Raw genomic sequence first — 19,832 nt, forward strand, 5'->3', positions numbered from 1 at the left:
AGCTCTCACGCGTATCTGCAAGCTACTGTAATAAACTACTATTGACATTTTAGAACATGCTAAAATAAATTACTTTAGTAACCATTTTTTTGTTACCATTTGAGGAGTAGAATTCAAGTTTGCCCAGGACTTTTTTCCATTTTAGAATGCTCCGTCTCTCTCAATGTGATGATGCTATTTGTTTGTGTTTGGTCCATTCCATTCTATGCAGATGTCCTCACTAACTAGACCGTCTTTGACAGCTTATGAACTTTAGAATGTTTAATTACTGATGTGAAATGCTAGGATATTGGTAGAGTTTCCATGGGAATAAGTTAATTACTTTGCTTTTACTCTGTCTCGATTGTTAGTCATTTTTTATGGATTACTGAAGTGTAATGTGTTTTTCTCAGCCTTTTGTTCTTAAAATTGAATACTTATGGTTATTTATAATCAAATTTGCTTAAGGGCAACACACATGTTCATTTTTCCAACAGTGCTGCCACTTCTTACTAAAGTTTTATGCTTTAGCAAACATTTTCTGTTTCGATGATTAGGGTTTTCACCCATAGTTGTGTAGCAAAGGAAACTAGGTTTAGTGATGACCTTTCATAAATGGTTGTTATTTGACTGTATGTTGATGGAGTAGTCTTATGGAATCATTTTCATTTTAAAATAGGTTAAATATATGTTTTGGTCCTCATATTTGTATTATGCCGATCTCAATTTGGTCATCATATTTTTTTTTGTCTCAATTGGGTCCTATAATTTGTAAAAATGAGACAATTAAGTCTTCGCCGTTAACTAATAACTAACGTCGTCTGTTATTGATGATGTGGTGGACAGAGAATTGACTCACTTGTAAAAGATATATACGTGGAATATAAATATATAAAATAAAACTTTTGAGGTGGAATTAGGTTTTTTAATTTAAGTTTTTTAATTGAATCAGAAAAGAGGAATGAGGGGTTTAACCATTTCCAGCCTCATTCACTCCAGAAAAGAAATTGAGACCTAGAGTTTCTTATCCAATGAAATCCAAAAGGGGAATTCGCCCTCTCCGCCTGCACGCTGCCGCCTCCGCTAAGTCGAACACCGCAAGCCGGGAGCCAGGATGTCGTCGGCATCACTGGTCGCCGTCAAAGTCATTGTCGCCGCCGGCTCCTTCACGTCATGTCTTTGCCGCTACAGCAAAACCAGTCACCGCCGCCGCCGTCCACAAAGCTTCGTAACCCTAACAGCCAGGCCCAAAGCTTCCTAACCCTAACAGAAACATTAGGGGTCTGCCAGCAGTGCTCCCATTTTGATCAAATGTCTAGAGATTTAGGGTCTCTCTCGAGGAGAAAGAAAAAACTTCATGGAATCCCGTCTTTGCTGCAGTTGTGCCCACCGTCTCCACCGCCAAAATCAAACGCTAGGAGCCACGATTTAAGGCGTCGCCAACGATGTCATTCGCTACCGGAGCTCCCGCCAGCCATCGCAAGGGTTCTTACCTCTCTTGCGCGAGAGACCCTCTCGTTCGCTGACCGTTCTTCGTCGTAGGGGTGCCGCTGTTGCCGTCGAGCCTACCGTCAGCACTACCAAGAGCTGGTGGCGCCTCCTAGGGTCGGCGGTGTTGTGCCTGTCCTTTTCCCGTTCTCTTCACGCAAGGTTATCCTCTTGCTGATGAACATCGCCGTTGCCACCAAGCCAGGGCTGCCGCATTGACAGTCGCGAATCGCCGTCTGAGGCGTCGCCTAGTGGCGCTGATCACTGCCACAACCTCTGTCGGCCACCGCACCAGCTCTTTCTTCTTCCTCTATTTCTCTGTTCTGTTTTGATTTATGTGTATATTCTATTGTATGTGCAATGAACTGGAAGAGAGGATTTGATGTATGTATGTGTGATGAACTGTTTGCGGAGGTAAATGAGAAGAAGAGGTTCTTGTTTCAATTGAAAATTTGGCTTGGTGATGAAAAAAAAAAAGAGAGAATATGCGAAGGATGGGTTAGGCTTTTTCTTGCAGGAAAATGCCCCCGAGGGGTTTTGATCATATCAATCAGAGACGATGATGGCTACCGGTCCGTCAAAATCTATCATTTTTTACATTAAAATCCACGTAAGCTAATTCTCTGTCCATCACATCATCAATAAAAGACTGCGTTAGTCATTAGTTAACGGTGAGGGCTTAATTGCCTCATTTTTACAAATTATAGGATTCAATTGAGACCAAAAAAAATATGATGACCAAATTGAGATTGACATACAAATATGAGGACCAAGACATATATTTAACCTTTAAAATATGTATAAAATGTCGCTTTAAACATTAAAAAACAGTAAACTTTGAATTATTTAAACACATGTTACATAAATGGTGGGGATATGCAAGAAGGAAAAACTTCTTTTTTGACAACACTTTTTTAACAATTTTTTGACAACGCATATGTGGCAGCTTGTGATTGGTCAATTTTAAATAATTTTTAAACATAAATTCAAACAGATCAATAAAATAATAATACGTGTCCCGTTGTAAAAAAATTGTCAAAAAGTGTTGTGAAATATCATTCTCCATGCAAGAAAAACTAAGATAACGAGATCCAAGGAGTGAAAGAAAAAGTGTGCAGAAGTGATGGGGGTGGAAGAAGAAGCAGCTTCAAGAACTCCGTTGCTCTCCGGTAGAAACCCTTCCTCTTGGACATATGGCAGCATTCTGGTGGTGGCTTCCATGTGGCTCCTGACGGCCTTGCTCCTGGCCCTGTACTTCTCCTCAGACCCTGTCTCCTCCTCGCCCCTCCCTCACCCCGTCGTCATCCTCGTTTCCTCCGACGGCTTCCGTTTCGGATACCAGTTCAAAACNCCCACTCCCAACATCCACCGTTTGATTCAGAACGGCACGGAGGCTGAGACCGGCCTCATCNCCGTCTTCCCCACCCTCACGTTCCCCAATCACTACTCCATCGTCACCGGCCTCTACCCTCCCCACCATGGCATTGTCAACAACGTCTTCTACGACCCCATTACCGCCGAAAAGTTCTCCATGAGCAACCACGACCCCAAGTGGTGGCTTGGCCAGCCACTTTGGGAGACCGCCCTCCTCAACGGCCTCTCCGCCGCCGCCTACTTCTGGCCAGGCTCCGAGGTCCACAAAGGCCCCTGGAATTGCCCCGAGGCCTTCTGCCNANTCTACAATGGCTCTGTCCCCTTTGAGGAAAGAGTCGACACCGTTTTGAGCTACTTCGATTTACCTCCTCACCAAATACCCTCTTTCATTNCTCTCTATTTNNAGGANCCTGATCANCAGGGTCACCAGGTTGGACCTGATGNTTCTGAGATCANTGATGCTGTTGCCAGAATCGACGCCNTGATAGGGAGGCTCATCCAGGGCTTGGAACACAGAGGCGTTTTCGAGGATGTTCATGTTATTTTGGTCGGTGACCATGGCATGGTAGGTACGTGCGACACAAAGCTTATCTCTTTGGTTGATTTGGCACCTTGGNTCCAGATTCCTCNANATTGGATCNAGTATACCACCCCATTGCTGNCTATTCGCCCTCCTCCTTCCGTTGACCCAGCGTATGTTGTTGCTAAGATTAACGAAGGGTTGAGNTCTGGGAAGGTCGAGAATGGGGGGAGGTTGAAGGTTTATCTGAAGGAGGATTTGCCTGAGAGGCTTCATTATTCNGACAGCGATCGGNTTACGCCCATTGTTGGTTTGGCNGACGAGGGTTTCAAGGTTCAGTTGAATCGAACCGGTAAGAAGGAATGTGGCGGTGCTCATGGTTACGACAATGCGTTTTTCTCNATGAGGNCTATTTTTATTGGACATGGTCCTAGGTTTCCCAGAGGAAGGAAGATACCCTCCTTTGAGAATGTTCAGATTTATAATCTGGTTACTTCCATTCTTGACATNAAGGGTGCGCCCAATGATGGCTCTGCCACGTTTCCGGATTCTGTTCTTCTGCCTACTACNTGACAACCTAAATTGTGGTCACATAGGTACTTTTGGTGTTGGTTTCCAATCAGAATTGAAGTTTCACACTCACCTTTAATGCAAAATCATTATGCAGGTTGTTGAGANGAAACTTAACTTTTGTATTGCAAAACAGTATTGAAAACACCTATGGAAATTTGTACGAAATAAAACTGAGATTTTTAGTTACGCCTGTTTGTGGAAAGGAACATCATAACATATATTACTATATTGTTAGGTTCTATGAATGGATTGACATGCAATATTTGCCTTTAGGATGATGATGTTGAGTTCTATATTACTATACCCTTTTGCTGCCATTCTGTTTTTAGTAGTGATAAATCATGTTTTCAACTTTTCAAATGCTGTCTACTTGTCTCTCCCAAATGCCAAAACAGTGATTCCATTGTTAACTTTGGCATTTCACTGAATTGTTCCTCTTTCCATTTCAGTTTGGAAATGTCTTGGATGAAAGTACTTTTCATTAACTCACTGATATACTCTTCCCTTTTACTCTGTAAATACATATATATTTCTGGTATAAGCAATTTATAACTAGAGACTGTCTGCTTCAATGAATCAACAGAACTACTTTTTTCTATTTCACTCAATCCTACATATGGGAAATATTATTGCTAAGTCATTGCTGNTAGATGAAGCTGCTGCTGGAAAGTAAAAACAATTAGGATAAACCCTTGTGATATCCTTGTTTTGGGAATATTATTCTTGCAGGAAAGTATACACTAGATTGATATTCATCCGTTTATTTGATGAAAATCTAAACCAAAAGCTTCCTCGAGTTAGTGTATGTTTGTTTTGTATTCCATCTATTTTTCACATAACATACAACACATATTTATGCAGAATTTGTAGTTGACAGTAATTTGAACACCTGTTTACAGAGTTTAATAGTTTAAAGCAAACAATTTACAATAGTTTTATACTGTTTGCGTGATTTTTGAAGTAATTGTCTTAAAAATTGTTAAATGTTCTTGTTCATAACTGGATGGCCATGTAAGCTGATGATCTTTTTTTTTTCTTCATCTTCTAATCATATTTAATAGATTAAAATAAATTTAATCAAAATGAAAAAACGAAAGTTGATCTGTCATTGTTTAGGAGAAAAATGAGAGAACAAGAATAGAACATATAAATAAAAAAGGTTGAGATTTGTTTTAATTGTTTATGATAAAATAGATTTTTTTGTACTTATTGGACCATAGAATAAAAGCTTAACTTGTAAAAACACTTCGTTTTAAAGAAGAATTCAATGTTGACAAACAAATTTTGTATAAATATTTTTTTCTCTTTTAAATTGTGCTTAGAAATTTTTTTATGTAACCTTTCTTAATTTAATCCAAGCAAGAAGTTAAGAATTCATAAAGGTACTTTTTGCAAAATATTTCAAGAATCATTTTCATTTTTATTTTCTAATTTTTAATAATAACAAAATATATTTCCATAATAAACTATTGAAGCCTTCAGCCAAAAACTGTTGAATAATAACAAAATGTAATATTTTTAACACTAAACCAATAAAACATTATTATTATTATTATTATTATTATTATTATTATTATTATTATTATTATTATTCTATGATTCTTTAAATAATTATTATAAAATTAACACTAATGTCTTCATAATATTATAGTTTGGATTTGCCACTCATGATCACACTTCTCTCGTGACAAGAAAGAGTTTTTGAGATTATATGAAAGCAAATAATATAGTGTTCAATATTTATTTGAGAAAATAAAAGGAAAATTATATTGGAATAAATAAAAAATAAGAAATAAGAAATGATGAATGGGTAGGGCAGCCGAAAAGAAGAAATGCAAAGAGAGAAAGAGTGAGACCATTGATTTTTCTCTTGTTCTATCGCATCATATCATCACCATCCTCATGCGATGTTGTAGCGCTCTTCACTCTCAGAGCGCNTAAATGGCACATCTTCACCTTCTCCGNTTGCAATTCCGATTATCCTCCTCCTCNTCCTCTCTCTTCACCGCCCCAAACTCCGCCGCTGCCAACACTCTCTTCTCTCCTCTCGCATATTCTTCTCCTGCACCACCGCCTCCTCCCACTCTTGCTTTCGCGCCCAGAAAGCACCTTCTCTCTTTCAAGGTCACTTTTTTAACCCTTCCCTTATTCTCTTAATTCTCAATTAGGAAACACTCATTAACTAACTTTATTGCATCTCTTCTTCTTAGCGTTCTCCAATTACACTCCCATTTTCAATCGCCTTTGGAGCTAGGCAAGCCCCGAACTTTACCGTTGTTATTATCATTATTGTTTTGTAGTCAACCCTCTATTTAGTCCCTAGCAAGAGGGTATTGCTTAAAGAGTGAAAATTGCCACACAACTATCTCAATTGCATGTGTTTCATCAATCAAACTACTCATACCTTATGGACTAATTCACCCATCCAAAGCATATTTCAAAACACGTGCACGGTAATTTTCACCTTTCCAGGATTAATATAACCACTAATGTGTCTTTGAAAGGGTAATTTCGTTGTTTGCTCTATTAATTTTGGTCAGAGGTTGCTGATGTACGGCAGAACGGTTTAGCTCTCACGCGTATCTGCAAGCTACTGTAATAAACTACTATTGACATTTTAGAACATGCTAAAATAAATTACTTTAGTAACCATTTTTTTGTTAAGGAGTAGAATTCAAGTTTTCCCAGGACTTTTTGCCATTTTAGAATGCTCTGTCTCTCTCAATGTGATGATGCTTTTAGTATGTGTTTGGTCCATTCCATTCTATGGAGATGTTCTCACTAACTAGACCGTCTTTGACAGCTTATGAACTTTAGAATGTTTCATTACTGTTGTGAATCAATGCTAGGATATTTTTTCCCTTGGTATTTATTGGTAGAGTTCCGATGGGAATAAGTTAATTTTTTTTTTAAATCAGTGCAGAAGGAAGCCTGACCTCTAGTAAACTGAGGGCTATACTTTTCTTTTACTCTGTCTCGATTGTTAGTCATTTTTTATGGATTACTGAAGTGTAATGTGTTTTTCTCAGCCTTTTGTTTGCTTTTATTCACTTCACTTCAGGTGTGTGCAACTGTTGCTGAAACTGGTCAGCCTAAATGGTGGGAAAAGAATGCACCGAATATGGTTGATATTCACTCCACGCAAGAATTTCTGAGTGCTTTGAGTCAAGCGGGAGATAGACTTGTTATTGTTGAATTTTATGGAACTTGGTGTGCTTCTTGCCGAGCATTATTCCCTAAGGTCCTCTTGCTTTTTGACTTCACCCTTTCATTCTTAGACTTTTCAGAGGATTTTTTATTTCCTGCAAAAGCATATGCTCTCAACTGTACTTTGTTGATAACATGTTCAAAATTAAACAAGATGTAAAATATAAGTGATCTAATGTGCATGGTAGTCCAAATACTATATTGAGTATGTGCTAGCGTCTTAATTATAGTGATATTGATCTGAATTGTTATGAGTGTACTGATATGGATGCTTGGCGTTCCTGTCTATGCCATGCTGGTCCTGGTATACTAACATAAATTGGAATAGGATCTGAACGTGATGATTTGAAAGAGGCTATGTTTGAGATACTGTCTGCAGTCTGCACCCCTTCCTTCAAAACATATTTCTTAATTTGAATCAGATTTGATAATGGCCACATATTAATTTCCTTTTTTAGAAAGAAAGCTCCTTTTAGATGAGGACCAATAACATTTACGTAAATGGTTGATTACATGTCAAATGTGGTTAACTTGGGTAACATGTTATACTTGGTTCGAGAGTGGTACTGATCTGCAAGTCAACAATTTGTTCTTTTTCGGTGCCTGTAAAAAGGAAAACTGAGTTGCACTGGGGAATCACTGGATATATGTTTTCATTACCCTTGATAGACTTGCTTTAGAAGTCTTTGGTCTGTCTTGTTTTCATTTCCAGTTCTTATTCTTAATTGAAGACTACTATATCAGCATCTTGGTTTTCTGATTCATGTTGAAGGTTTCGTGATCTGTTTTGGTGTTACTGTACACAACAATGAAGGGGAGAGGAAAAATTTAATTAAGTACAATTCTGTTCTAGTAGAGACCAAAGTGAGGAAATGGGACCTTTTTCAGATCAATTGAGTCATTATCCTACTTTTTTTAGAGAGTATATTTGCAGGCAATTTGGTTAGAACAGAGGTAAGAAAGGCAGAAATTGAGACAGCTGGAAAGGGGCATGTGGGCTGGAAATCCTTTGCATCAGGAGAGGAGAAAAGGCTTGAGTCCCAAAATAACCACCTGTAGGATGAGAGGTTATGTTTGATCTAGCTAGTAATATTGAAATTTGGTCAGGGGAGAGAGAAAGTATGGAAAAAATTATTCTGGTCTGCTCCCTCTCTGCTGTGGATATTCTTTGCTTTCTGAAAACCTAGTCTCGGCATTCTGTTTTCAATTTCATGGTATTTGCTCCTCTGTAATTCTGCCATATGTCAGCAGGCCTCCCCCACAATTCACCCATTTGAGAAGGATGTACAGTACTCATGTTATAACTGAGCTGTTTACTCCACAAGTCTTGCAACCATATTCACTTAAGGACCTTTAATTAGATCTTCCCACTAACATGGAACCGGAATTGGCCATGTTGCTACACATATACAATTTTCTCTTTACCTTCTGGATTAACTCCTCAAAGAGCTGAAAATCATTCGATTCCATTGATCCAAGGTTCTGGTCCTGTTAAGGTCAGACCACACGGGCATTCTCATAGCAGAAACTATTAAATTTAAGCCATGATACAAGACAAGTTGTAGGAAGGGATTACAATGCCTAGCTAGCACTAGTCCTTTTTCTTCTCGCATAGTCTTGGTGAAGATAATACATGGAGAATTTGTATTGACTATAGGACTTTGAATGCCATAATGGTGAAGGATAGTTTCCCCATCCCTACTATTGATAAGCTCACTAATGGGTTGAATGGAGCTCAGTAATTTTCTAAACGGCAGCTAAGATTTGGGTACCATCAAATATTGGTAAAGAAAGACAATAGCCATAAAATAGTCTTCAGAACCCATCAAGGCCTTGATGAGTGGCTAGGACGCCATTTCAACTCTATAATGCTCCTGGACATTTCAGAGTCTCGTGGAATGATGTATTCCAAGGTCTTTTAATATGTCCTGGTTTTCTTTAATGATATCTTGGTATCTGGTTCGTCTTGGCCCTTACATTTGCATCAATTGGAGGTAGTATGGAAAATTCTGCTTAAAAGGTTGTCAAAATGTTACTTTAGTTTGCAACAGATAGATCATTTAGGTCATGTTATTTCTGGTCAAGGTGTGGCTATAGATGAAGAAAAATTGAAGCCAGTGTTGGATTGACCTTTGCTTGCTAATTTAATACGACTGCGTGGTTTCCTTGGTCTCACTGGGTACTGTAAACGATTCATTAAGGGCTAAGCAGCTATTGCTGTTCCTTTAACCAATTTGTTGAATAACAAAAAATTTTCTTGGAATGGTCCAACTGCCATTGAGAGACACGTTTCTCCTTTTTTATTCAATTTTGATGGTCTTCTTTTTCCTATAAAACAAATGAACTCACTGTCAGTAGGGAGTCTGCCTCCAGATCCAAAGAATAAAGTATTCCTGTAGTGTATGTTCTGTTTATCATCTTCACAGCCAGAACGAATTTAAGTTTGGAAGACATCTGTGAATTAATTTATAATTCTTTTTGCATGCTGCTGAAAGTATATCACACATATCCTGAATCTTGATGTGGATTTGGCAGTTATGCAGAACAGCTGAAGAAAACCCCGAAATTCTTTTTCTCAAAGTAAATTTTGATGAGAATAAGCCAATGTGCAAAAGGCTAAATGTTAAAGTACTTCCTTACTTCCACTTTTATCGCGGAGCTGAGGGGCAGCTTGAATCGTTTTCATGTTCACTTGCCAAGGTAATTCTTACAATTTAGTTGGTAATTCTTAGCATTTCTGGCTTCAATTTAAGTAGATGAGCAACAGCAGTTGATGATTGGTGCCTATGATTTTCCCAATAATGTTTGTACTGAAACTTAAGGGCATATTCTGTTTGACAATTTTCTTCTCATCTGATGTGTTGGTAAATAATTAGAAAAATGCTATTTTTTTTAATTTTCTTACCTTTTTCCGATTTTCAAGGATTTATATAAGAAACCATGAAAATAGAATCCTTATTTGGAAGCAAGAAACGAGGTAAAAAATGATTATCTATCTGTAATTTATTATTAAAATGTAATGAAAATAGAAAATATTTTCACAAACTGAACAACATGATGATGGATGGATTTAAAAAGCTTAGAATAGTGGATAGAACCTTATTGTACAGAATGCTGAGAGCCAAGTGTTTTAATTCATTAATGAGCTAATGGTTCGTTTGTAAATTACAGTTTCAAAAAATAAAGGATGCCATCGAGATACATAACACGGCACGATGCAGCATTGGTCCACCTGTGAGCATTGGCGATCTGCTTGCTGAACCTTCCTCTGCTGCCAAGGATAGACCTGCGGAATCCGTATAAGCATAGTACTTGTATCTTCTAAGATTCACGCATTTGTATTATAAGCTATCTCACAGAGGGAAACCCCAAAGAAACTTATAATATATGTACTCTGTATATTTACTACTTTATTTTATTTTATTTTTTGGTTTTAGAAGGATGCCTAGTAGAATTGTTTGTTCTGTCTCATTCTTGACCATTCATTAGCTGATTGTAATCGTCTACTTTAAAACTTCTGTTAAATGAAATGTTATGATTTAATTCTTTTCCTATATCTGGCTTGACCAGGGTAAGTTCTTGAATTTATGATTCATTTTTGCAATGTGCACATTTGTAACTTTAAATACATGTTTGAATGATCAGTAATAAAGACAGAGAAATGGTATCATGATATATTTTTTTATTTATTTGTCATATAGTATAAGGATAAAATTATCATAAAAATATAAATTTTTATATTTTTTTGAAAAAAAAGTAAAATAAAAAAGATTAAAATGAATGTAAAAAAATTAAAAAAATCATTTTTCATGAAGATAATTTTATATTAACACTACCGTATATACGTATACACCCCGAACTTTCAACTTTGATTGGAAAAGCTTCTTGTTGGTCGAATAAATATATGAATTATTCTCTCCCTAGCTCTGCTCATAACTACTCAAAATATATCTCTCAACCCTCTCAATTACCTCCCTTCATTTTATATGTACATCTGATATATTTTTTTATCATTTATTCCTCTTCATTTGCTCCTACATAGAATTTTCTTTTTTAAATTATAAGATAAAAATATTTATTTATCATGAATTCTGAATTTCGACTTAGAAAAAGAAAATTAGTGTTTTGATGTGAGTGTATCATGTGTCGTGAGAGCATGTCCTAGAAAAGCGAAGAGATCCACAACATGTGGGTTTGTTATGTTGCTGTCTGATTCCTTGGTTGAAGCAACAACGGTTGTTTCCTAAGATCCACCAAATTGCGTTCCCTCTCCTACCATCTCAGTAATCACACACAAAATGAACACATATGGAACAATCTCACAAGAGGCAGAGGCTTCATCGAATCCAGACTCAGTTTTCGTTTCACAGGCGAAAGAGCGCATTCAAACGGGTCTTGGCACAATAAGACCATGGAAAGAAATGCTCCAACCTTCTCATCTCAAACTTCCATCTTCCTTCTACGGTTCAATCCAAAGAATCAACACAAATGCCAGACATTTTCGTGCCAACTACGTCATCATCATATTGCTTGTGCTTTTCCTTAGCTTACTAGGACACCCTCTTTCTTTGATCATACTCGTTGTTATGAAGATTGCATGGCTGTACTTATATTTCCTACGAGACACCCCTTTGGTGGTTTTGAGGTTTGAGATCGATGAGCGATTGGTGGTCATCTTTCTGCTGTTGATCACCATTGGTTTGCTTGTGATCACCAGTGTAACCTACAATGTGGTAGTGGGTATGAGTGTTGCCTTAGTGCTTGACTTGCTCCATGCTGTGATGAGGGAAACGGAGGATCTGTTTACCATGGATGAAGAGGTAGGGATTGTAAAGGGTCTTAGAAATGTTGTCAAAGTCCCTCTCAGACAACCTGTTTCCTCTTCTTTTACTTCGTCTTAAAATCAAATTCATTCTCCTTCATACAGATGCATGGTATTGCAAGAATTCAATTAGAATCAGGAGGTTGTAATTTGTAAAGGGTCTTTTACATTTCTTGTCACTTCCCTTCTTGATTCTTGATTCTCATCCAAAGTTGTATTATCTTTTTTGTCATTTCTCTAGATCTGAAGCTATCTTAATCCAATGCAATGTAGTTTATTGTGACATGTGTTGAGTTGAGAATATTATTTTCGTTTATTGCGGGTAAAACAAGAGTTCATTTAATTGCCTTGACGATGAACCAAGTCAATTTTTGTATTTTTCTGAAGTCAGTAATTGGCTGCATATATAGCTCAAAAGTAACAGTTGCGTCCAAATTGAAACACTTGCTTGCCAATTTCCGCTGCAGTCTGTACACATTGACTCGTGGAAAGGTGTCATCAGAGTGGCAGTTTAAAGGGTTAGGAAACGCACGATAGTCAAGACTTCACCAACTTGGCATCATACCCTGTTGATAGCAACTGCCACAAATGCTTCAAATTACAATTCAGTCAGTTCCAACTACCCCACCATTCAATTTAATACATAGCACATAGTCTAGTAGTTGAATAAGCCACGATTGACACAAACTCTTGTCTTGATCAAAATTTTACTTTATTTATATTCTCTCATTTTCTACTCAATCTACTTCACAAATAGGGGAAAAGCTTTTGCATTTACTAAATTCTTTGACACGTAAAGAAAGAGAAAAAATGTTTATGAATGATAAATGATACGATGTTATAAGAAGACAAATAATAATAACGATTACCAAGTGTTTGATATAAAGGGAGGTTTATGTATTATAACTATATTTTGTTTTTAATCATAACGTTTCTCACAACATTAATAATTTCGATAAAACTGAGTAGATAAGATAAACTCAACATTTCTACCCTGCTTTCCTCTTGATTTCTTATATCGAAATTACATCATCAACCATAGCCTCTGGGGCACTGACACCTTGAATGGATACTAAAGAAAAAAGACAGGAAAATGTTGTAGAAAATTATTCACGTTTTTGGTTCTGAACCTGAGATAATGGTTGGTTGGAATGAACCTGAGGAAGGAATAATTCCCACAGAGAGAAATACATTTGTACAGAGAGACACTTGACATTTGATGAAGTGGCAAAACATATCTGAACATAAGGTGGCTTGGAAAAGCTAGAATATGGAAGCTCCACCTTTTCGACTCCACCAACCAGAGCAATGGAAAAGAGTGGTCCAAAAGAAAAGCACTGGTGCATTCAGAGGATGAAAACAACTTCATTTGATAGGATGACACTGATATCAACTATTTCCCTAAAGTTGCATTAAAAATGCTTCCTTTATAGAAATGATGAGAGACATGACATGATGATAAGGGTTCTTCTTGCTATTTTTTAATGATTAACATAAATAAATAAGGTCAAGAGACATATATATATAAATATTGTATACAGATAACAACAGTAACAGAAGAAGGTGTAAAAAATATTAAAAGCAGAGAGGCACAATAATAGCATGGGAATTATTTTACACCATATGCATAGTGACGATAAGACAGCAATATTTTAATGGTTTTTATTGCAGATGAAAAAACAATCCTTTTGATGGTGTTGCTGTGGTTCAAGATGAGATGGGTGAATGAGAAGAGGCGGTGGCGAGAAACGTCCTGAAGTGGCAGTGAGGGGAAATGGAATGGAGCACCAACCTCACCGTGGGCTCCTGTTTGATGACCGCCCCCTCCTTCTCGACCAACACCGCCGCCACAATCTCATCATAGGCGCCGCCGCCGGCAACAATGAAGGCGACCAGGGCGGCCTGGAGGGGTCCCAGGCTGGGGTTATAAGCAGCGGACTCAATGTAAGAACCTTTATGGACAGTTCCCTTGGAGTCGAGAAGGGCGACGCCGGAGGGGGAGGCGCTGTAGGGCGCGTGAGAGTTATTGGCGGCTTCCAACGCGGGAAGCGTTAGATTAGGGTTGCTGTTTTGGGGAATGGGAGTGGGAAGAGAGAGGGCGTTGTGGCGAGGCTCCAAGAGGAGAGGGGCGGTTTTGGGGAGAAGATCGTGAGGGCCGAAGCGGTGGGAGAGGAAGTGGGAGAGAGGGGTGAAGTGAGGGTTGGCGTGGGAGGTGATCAGGATTTGGATGTCGGGGGCGTCGCGGACTTCCTGGAGGAACTGCCGGCAGTGGCCGCAAGGGGCGGCGGAGACCGCGAAGGAGTCGAGGCGGGTCTCGCCGTGGAGGGCCAGGTTGGTGAGGAGGAACTGCTCGGCGTGGATGGTGTGGTGGAAGGGGAGATCCGGGAACTCCACGTTGACGCCGACGAAGATACGGCCGGAGGCGCCGAGACCTACGGCGGCGACGGGGAAGTTGGAGATGGGTGGACGGGCGAGGGTCTGGGCGGGGGAGACGAGGGAGGGGAGGAGTTTGGCGATGGGAGAAGAATGGGCTTGGGCCTCAGATGCCGATATTACGAATCTGGGCTTGGGCTGCTCCATGGGTTTTTTTTTGGAGTGTTAATGAATGCTTTTTGTTCCCACAAACAAGGGAAAGAAAGAGAGAGAGAGAGAGAGAAAGAGAGGGGAGAGCCTTCCGAAGCCCGCAGCTGTATTTATAGAGAGACTTACAGCATTTATTCTTCGATTTCCAAATTCCGAAGGATTTTTAAATTTTGTGAATAATAAAATTAGAAAATGTGATTAAGATAATTAATTAATTTGAAATTCCATTAACTGCGTGGAGTGCAGCTGTAAGGCAAAAAGAAGAAGAATTAAATTTCTTAACCTAATACATAGAATTAAATGCTTGCCGTCATCAACTTTGTTTATTACAGAAACTGCTTATTGTGTTCTTAGCTTGCGTGTTACATTGAAGAAGGAAAACCTCTCATCAAAACCATATACATTACAATATGCTTAATTAATTAATGCTAACATTTGCATTCTTTTTCCATCTAAACCATCATTGTTTAATTTCTTCATTTGTCGTTTTATTGTTTGAGTTGCTTCATATATTAATATATTACAGAATTATATCCATTAAAAATACAACACTATTCACCGAAAACAAAGGACAAAATAATACAACCAAACCAAGACTTATTGACGGTCTCAAATTTTGTGTTCCAATAATTAAATATAAATATGTAAAAGTTGTGTTTGATCTCTACATTAAGAGGCAGTGATGTGTGGATATAAAAGTCAATTTTCTTGTATTGAATATTGGCGAGTTGTTTCTCAGTAATTGTACAAAAATGAAAGTGTACGCAAGTTTTTCAAGCAATAATGTAACGTTTTTTATTTATTTTATTTGTCTGTAATTTCTAGAAGGTGTTGAAAACATTGTGAGAAATGTTTTTTTAATGATTTTGTACGATAAATTAATTTTCTGTTTATGAAGTGGCCCACTTAGCTGAAGTCAAATCTGCAGTAATTTCATGCAAGATTCTCAAAATGGATCTACAAGTTTATTTTTTATTTTTGTATTGTTGATATTAATCATACTCAGACATCACTGTTTCCAAGTCTCTAGTACTGTTATATTCTTTGTAAAACATAAATAATGCATCTTAGAATCTTATTCTTTAATTCTTGTATTATGTCAAATATCTTTTTTTTTTTATCTCTTTTTATTGTATCTAATTTTGTTGTGCCAATGAACTCTTAGGTTGGAATTTTGGCTATAGAGAAATTAATTTTGGAAAAATAAGGATAAAAATTATATTTGAACAAAATAATTTATGTGAAAAGAAAAAGGGCGTAGGAAATTTAAAATTTTGATGGAAAATTTACAGGGATGGTAGTAGTGGGGTTGCAGGCAGCCACGTGTTGCATTATGTAAGAGGTTTTGTGTGTGGTGAGATGAAGGATGTCTGAGGATAATCGAGCGGTGACAGTGGAGGATTTGGTTCCAAGATGGCAAATGTTGTTGGACTAAGGTTGTCATTGCCATTGCCATTGCCGGTGTTGGGTTCTGTCTGTGTTTGTTCCTCTTCAACCTTTGCCACTACTCTTTCAAGACCATCTACAAAGAAGTTGAATTGCAAAGTTAAGGGTCCTCGTCGCATGGTTTTGGGCCTTGGAGCTTCCTTCTTCTCTCACTTTATGACCATGGCTGGTGCTATGGGTAGCAAGTCCTTCATGGCCTCCGCCAAGATAACCGGTGGTTCCTCTGTGGATGAGGTCATCATCTCGTAAATCTTGCTCCTAATTGCATGTTTGATCATCTGTGCATGCTTATAGCCGAATAATGAAGCTGTACTGTTATTCAGTAAATTATTCAAGCAATTTAGTCAGCGTTGCTCAGTTTTTTATCTGCTGATTCATTGCCTGTGGTTTCGATATGTTTTCCACTGCTCAACTATTGTGTGCCACTTGTTGTTTGAAATTAGTTGCAGATTGAGTTGTGTTTGTTTCTCTCATTCATTGTGCTATCTTTCCATTTTACAGTTACTAAAGAATTACGAATGGCCCGAGCAGTTTCCCTTTAAGGAGGAGGATTTCCAGCGCTTTGATGAGTAAATTTCTCCACTAGTTGCTTCAAGAACCATTATTGCATGCTTTCTACTTAAAGTAATCATTTTTCTTTCTGCATTGTGTTCCATATTTGCTTGTGTGAAGTATAAGGATTTTGGGCCAGTGGTACAGATATAGAATTTCTTGTGCCTTATGGATTATTTAACCGTAGCAATACTGGATCATGCCATATGTTGGCATGTGGGTCATCTTTAAAGCTTCTTTCCTCAAAAGAACTTATTGAGTTATATACACCCCATTTTAAGGTGGAAGGAAGGGTGTGATCATATGAAAGGAAAGAGAGAGAAACAGACAAATTTGATAACTGGTATGTTATATGATGGAAAACTAAGAGACAAACGGCAAGAAAATACCTGGAATAGAAAGTGATTGTATGATGGATGTTATTGTGTTGAAATTTCTGTTTTGCGTCTTTTGACTTGTACCTTTTGTTTCTAATGTCATTATTATCTGCTATCTTGAATTGCTGATACTTTGCTGTTTGTAAGCCACCAGTGACCTCAAATATTTCATAATCCTTCTTTTCTTTTTGTTAATCTTTGTGTATATCATGAAAATTTCCTCTCAGGACCCCAGATTCCTTGTTCTATGAAGCACCTCGATTTGTGACACACATTGATGACCCTGCAATTGCTGCTTTGACTAAATATTACTCCAAAGTTTTCCCACCTAGCAACACTCCTGGAGTAAGCATCTTGGATATGTGTAGCAGTTGGGTAAGAGTTTTAGTACTGTAACTCTGGTCTCTCTGATGTTGCGTTGCATATACATATTGTCATAAATCTCCACTTTGCATTAGGTCAGCCATTTTCCACCAGGATACAAGCAAGAACGAGTGGTGGGATTAGGCATGAATGAAGCAGAGCTGAAGAGGAACCCAGTAAGATAATACTGTGTTATGTGTTGTTGATCATTGATTTTTAATTTTGGAACTGAAACTGAATTTGGCATTCTTAAGGTGAGTCTTGGGTTATTTTTCCATATCCGTGTGTGCCGTCCAATTGCGTGAATTCAAATAAAAAATAGTGACATAGCTATACCTCAAGATTCTCAACATTTTAATTTTGACAGAGAAACCGGGACCTATTAATTGAAGTTGTTGATGTTGTAGGTTCTCACAGAGTATGCCGTGCAAGACTTAAATGTGAACCCCAAACTTCCATTTGAGGATAACTCTTTCGACATCATCACTAATGTGGTAAAGATATATTTCCATATAACTTAACTTTGATGTTTGAAATTATTTCAAGTGGTGCATGTTATTTGCTCATATCACACATTTGTGTTGCCCATTTGTCAGCAATATTGTTTTTCTTTCAATATTTTGTAATAAGCTTTCTATTCTTGTTGATTAAAGCTTAGGAATCATTTATTACACTCTTAAGTTTTTAGCATTTGGTTGAAAGAAACCTTAAGAATTGAATATGCTCTTCAGGTCAGTGTTGATTACCTTACAAAGCCACTTGATGTTTTCAAGGAGATGTCCAGGGTTCTCAAGCCAGGTGGACTAGCCATAATGAGGTGATAATCTTTTCAATCATTTTGGAATTACCGACCAGTTTTATAAAATCTGAGAATGTTTTCAACCAGTGGAGGAATTACCCACTACAAAGCACTTTCGTATAAAATCAGAGTCAGTGATATTTAATCATCTGAACTATAAACTATATAATCTGTACTCTGAAATTTTTTGGACCCTTCTGACCATCCTGTATCCAAAATCAATATACCAAGCTCTTTCACCAATTTGGCGGATATGTAATCATCTGATCTAAACTAAGTAATTTATACTCAGAAACTTTCTGGACCCTAGCCATCTGGTATCTACAATCAATATTCCAGATTAAGAAATCATGTCTAGAGATTCCCTGACGTATCTAGCAAAAGAGGAAAAAAGATGCCAAAGAAGGATACATGAGCAAGCTAAAGGGCCAGAAAAATGGATATAATGATGTATTTTATGGTGAACCTAAATGTTTAAAACCAATGAACTTAACACAGAAATCTGCAAGAAATTTCATACTAAGAAAGGTGTAACTTCAATTGTGCTTCACTACTTTACACCATTAATATTCATAAAAGTGTCACTTTTAGTTATAAATGCCAGTTTATACAGTCAGTTAATTTCTTAGCAGTCATCTCGTATTTTTTAAATCATATTCATGATCTGTTACTCCTCGACCACTAAGATTTACTCCCAAATTGTCACAATGTACACAAATGTAAATGTTCCTTTATTAATATTTCATATAAACTAACATTTCATCTTTACAGCAGTGCCCGTTCTCTTATAGATTACGTTTCATCTGTTATTGATCTTGTACTGGCATGTCCTATTCAACTCATGATAACTTCATTGATGATTTTAGCTTTTCAAACCGATGCTTCTGGACAAAGGCCATTTCTATATGGACATCAACTGGGGATGCTGATCATGTTATGATTGTTGGATCATATTTCCATTATGCTGGAGGATTTGAACCTCCTCAGGTGGTAATTCCATAATTGATATTTTCTTTCCATACTCAAGGGAAAGACACTCAGCTATCTGCACTCTCACAATCATTTTTCCCATTTAGTTTGTAGTAGTACTAATCTTTAAATTCCTTTCTAAGTTTGTAGTAGTACTCAGCCTGCAATAAAACTAGTTTTCTTGTGATTAATCTTGCAGAGTCCATCCGTGTTTGACATGTTTCTAAGACATTTTTTTTTCTCTTTAACCAAACATCTCGCCAAATATCAGTTTATTAACATACTATAGTCTGTTTCATTTAATGTTGAAGGGCACTTTCTTTCACTATTGCTCATCTGCATCTATAAATGAGAAGTTATAAATTCTACCACGGTCATAAAATAATTATGATTAGTGTCTGTAATGTTTCATATAATATGGCAGTGTTACTGCTGAGGTCAATACTCCAAGATTTAATGCCGTTTACTTTTTTGTGTAGGCTGTGGATATATCTCCTAATCCTGGACGCTCAGATCCTATGTACATTGTGTACTCCAGGAAGCTCTCTACGGCTTGAGAGATACGAAATGAGAGTTGTATTGTAGCAATATATTTACTACTGTACTTATTATCACTTATCAAGCAGTGAATGTAGTGGGAGAAATTCATTCTTATTATCATATTGCATGCAATTTTTTGTATAGCATTGCCCTACACAGAAATGCATAGAAAACTCCAGAAAATTGTTTTATTGTCTCTCGTGGCATGTCAATATATGCAGTAGATAACTAATCTATTCG

General features: G+C 37.5%; 5 protein-coding genes across 5 annotated transcripts; 4 read left to right on the top strand and 1 right to left on the bottom strand.

The window, feature by feature from the left end:
- Positions 1 to 2,489: 2,489 nt before the first annotated feature.
- Positions 2,490 to 4,206, top strand: LOC106770641 (ectonucleotide pyrophosphatase/phosphodiesterase family member 3). Its single transcript, XM_022782580.1, has one exon. It carries the CDS (start codon positions 2,591 to 2,593, stop codon positions 3,932 to 3,934), a length of 1,344 nt encoding a protein of 447 aa, XP_022638301.1. The 5' UTR covers positions 2,490 to 2,590; the 3' UTR covers positions 3,935 to 4,206.
- Positions 4,207 to 5,728: 1,522 nt separating this feature from the next.
- On the top strand, positions 5,729 to 10,695 carry LOC106757999 (thioredoxin-like 2, chloroplastic). Its single transcript, XM_014640916.2, has 4 exons — positions 5,729 to 6,058; positions 6,996 to 7,175; positions 9,677 to 9,841; positions 10,313 to 10,695. Exons 1-4 carry the CDS (start codon positions 5,876 to 5,878, stop codon positions 10,442 to 10,444), a joined length of 660 nt encoding a protein of 219 aa, XP_014496402.1. The 5' UTR covers positions 5,729 to 5,875; the 3' UTR covers positions 10,445 to 10,695.
- Positions 10,696 to 10,912: 217 nt separating this feature from the next.
- On the top strand, positions 10,913 to 13,182 carry LOC106756251 (PRA1 family protein F2-like). The gene has a single exon (XM_022782595.1). The coding sequence runs from the start codon at positions 11,440 to 11,442 to the stop codon at positions 12,040 to 12,042; it is 603 nt and encodes a 200-aa protein (XP_022638316.1). The 5' UTR covers positions 10,913 to 11,439; the 3' UTR covers positions 12,043 to 13,182.
- Positions 13,183 to 13,461: 279 nt separating this feature from the next.
- On the bottom strand, positions 13,462 to 14,631 carry LOC106763600 (cytidine deaminase 1). Its single transcript, XM_014647774.2, has one exon. The coding sequence runs from the start codon at positions 14,541 to 14,543 to the stop codon at positions 13,671 to 13,673; it is 873 nt and encodes a 290-aa protein (XP_014503260.1). The 5' UTR covers positions 14,544 to 14,631; the 3' UTR covers positions 13,462 to 13,670.
- Positions 14,632 to 15,778: 1,147 nt separating this feature from the next.
- Positions 15,779 to 19,783, top strand: LOC106773396. Its single transcript, XM_014660118.2, has 8 exons — positions 15,779 to 16,226; positions 16,494 to 16,561; positions 17,149 to 17,296; positions 17,380 to 17,460; positions 17,692 to 17,778; positions 18,016 to 18,101; positions 18,950 to 19,070; positions 19,532 to 19,783. The coding sequence occupies exons 1-8, from the start codon at positions 15,960 to 15,962 to the stop codon at positions 19,607 to 19,609; spliced, it is 936 nt and encodes a 311-aa protein (XP_014515604.1). The 5' UTR covers positions 15,779 to 15,959; the 3' UTR covers positions 19,610 to 19,783.
- The last annotated feature ends 49 nt before the right edge of the window (positions 19,784 to 19,832 follow it).

This window comes from Vigna radiata, chromosome 1 (genome assembly GCF_000741045.1).
Source record: "Vigna radiata var. radiata cultivar VC1973A chromosome 1, Vradiata_ver6, whole genome shotgun sequence".
Classification (NCBI taxonomy): Eukaryota; Viridiplantae; Streptophyta; class Magnoliopsida; order Fabales; family Fabaceae; genus Vigna; species Vigna radiata.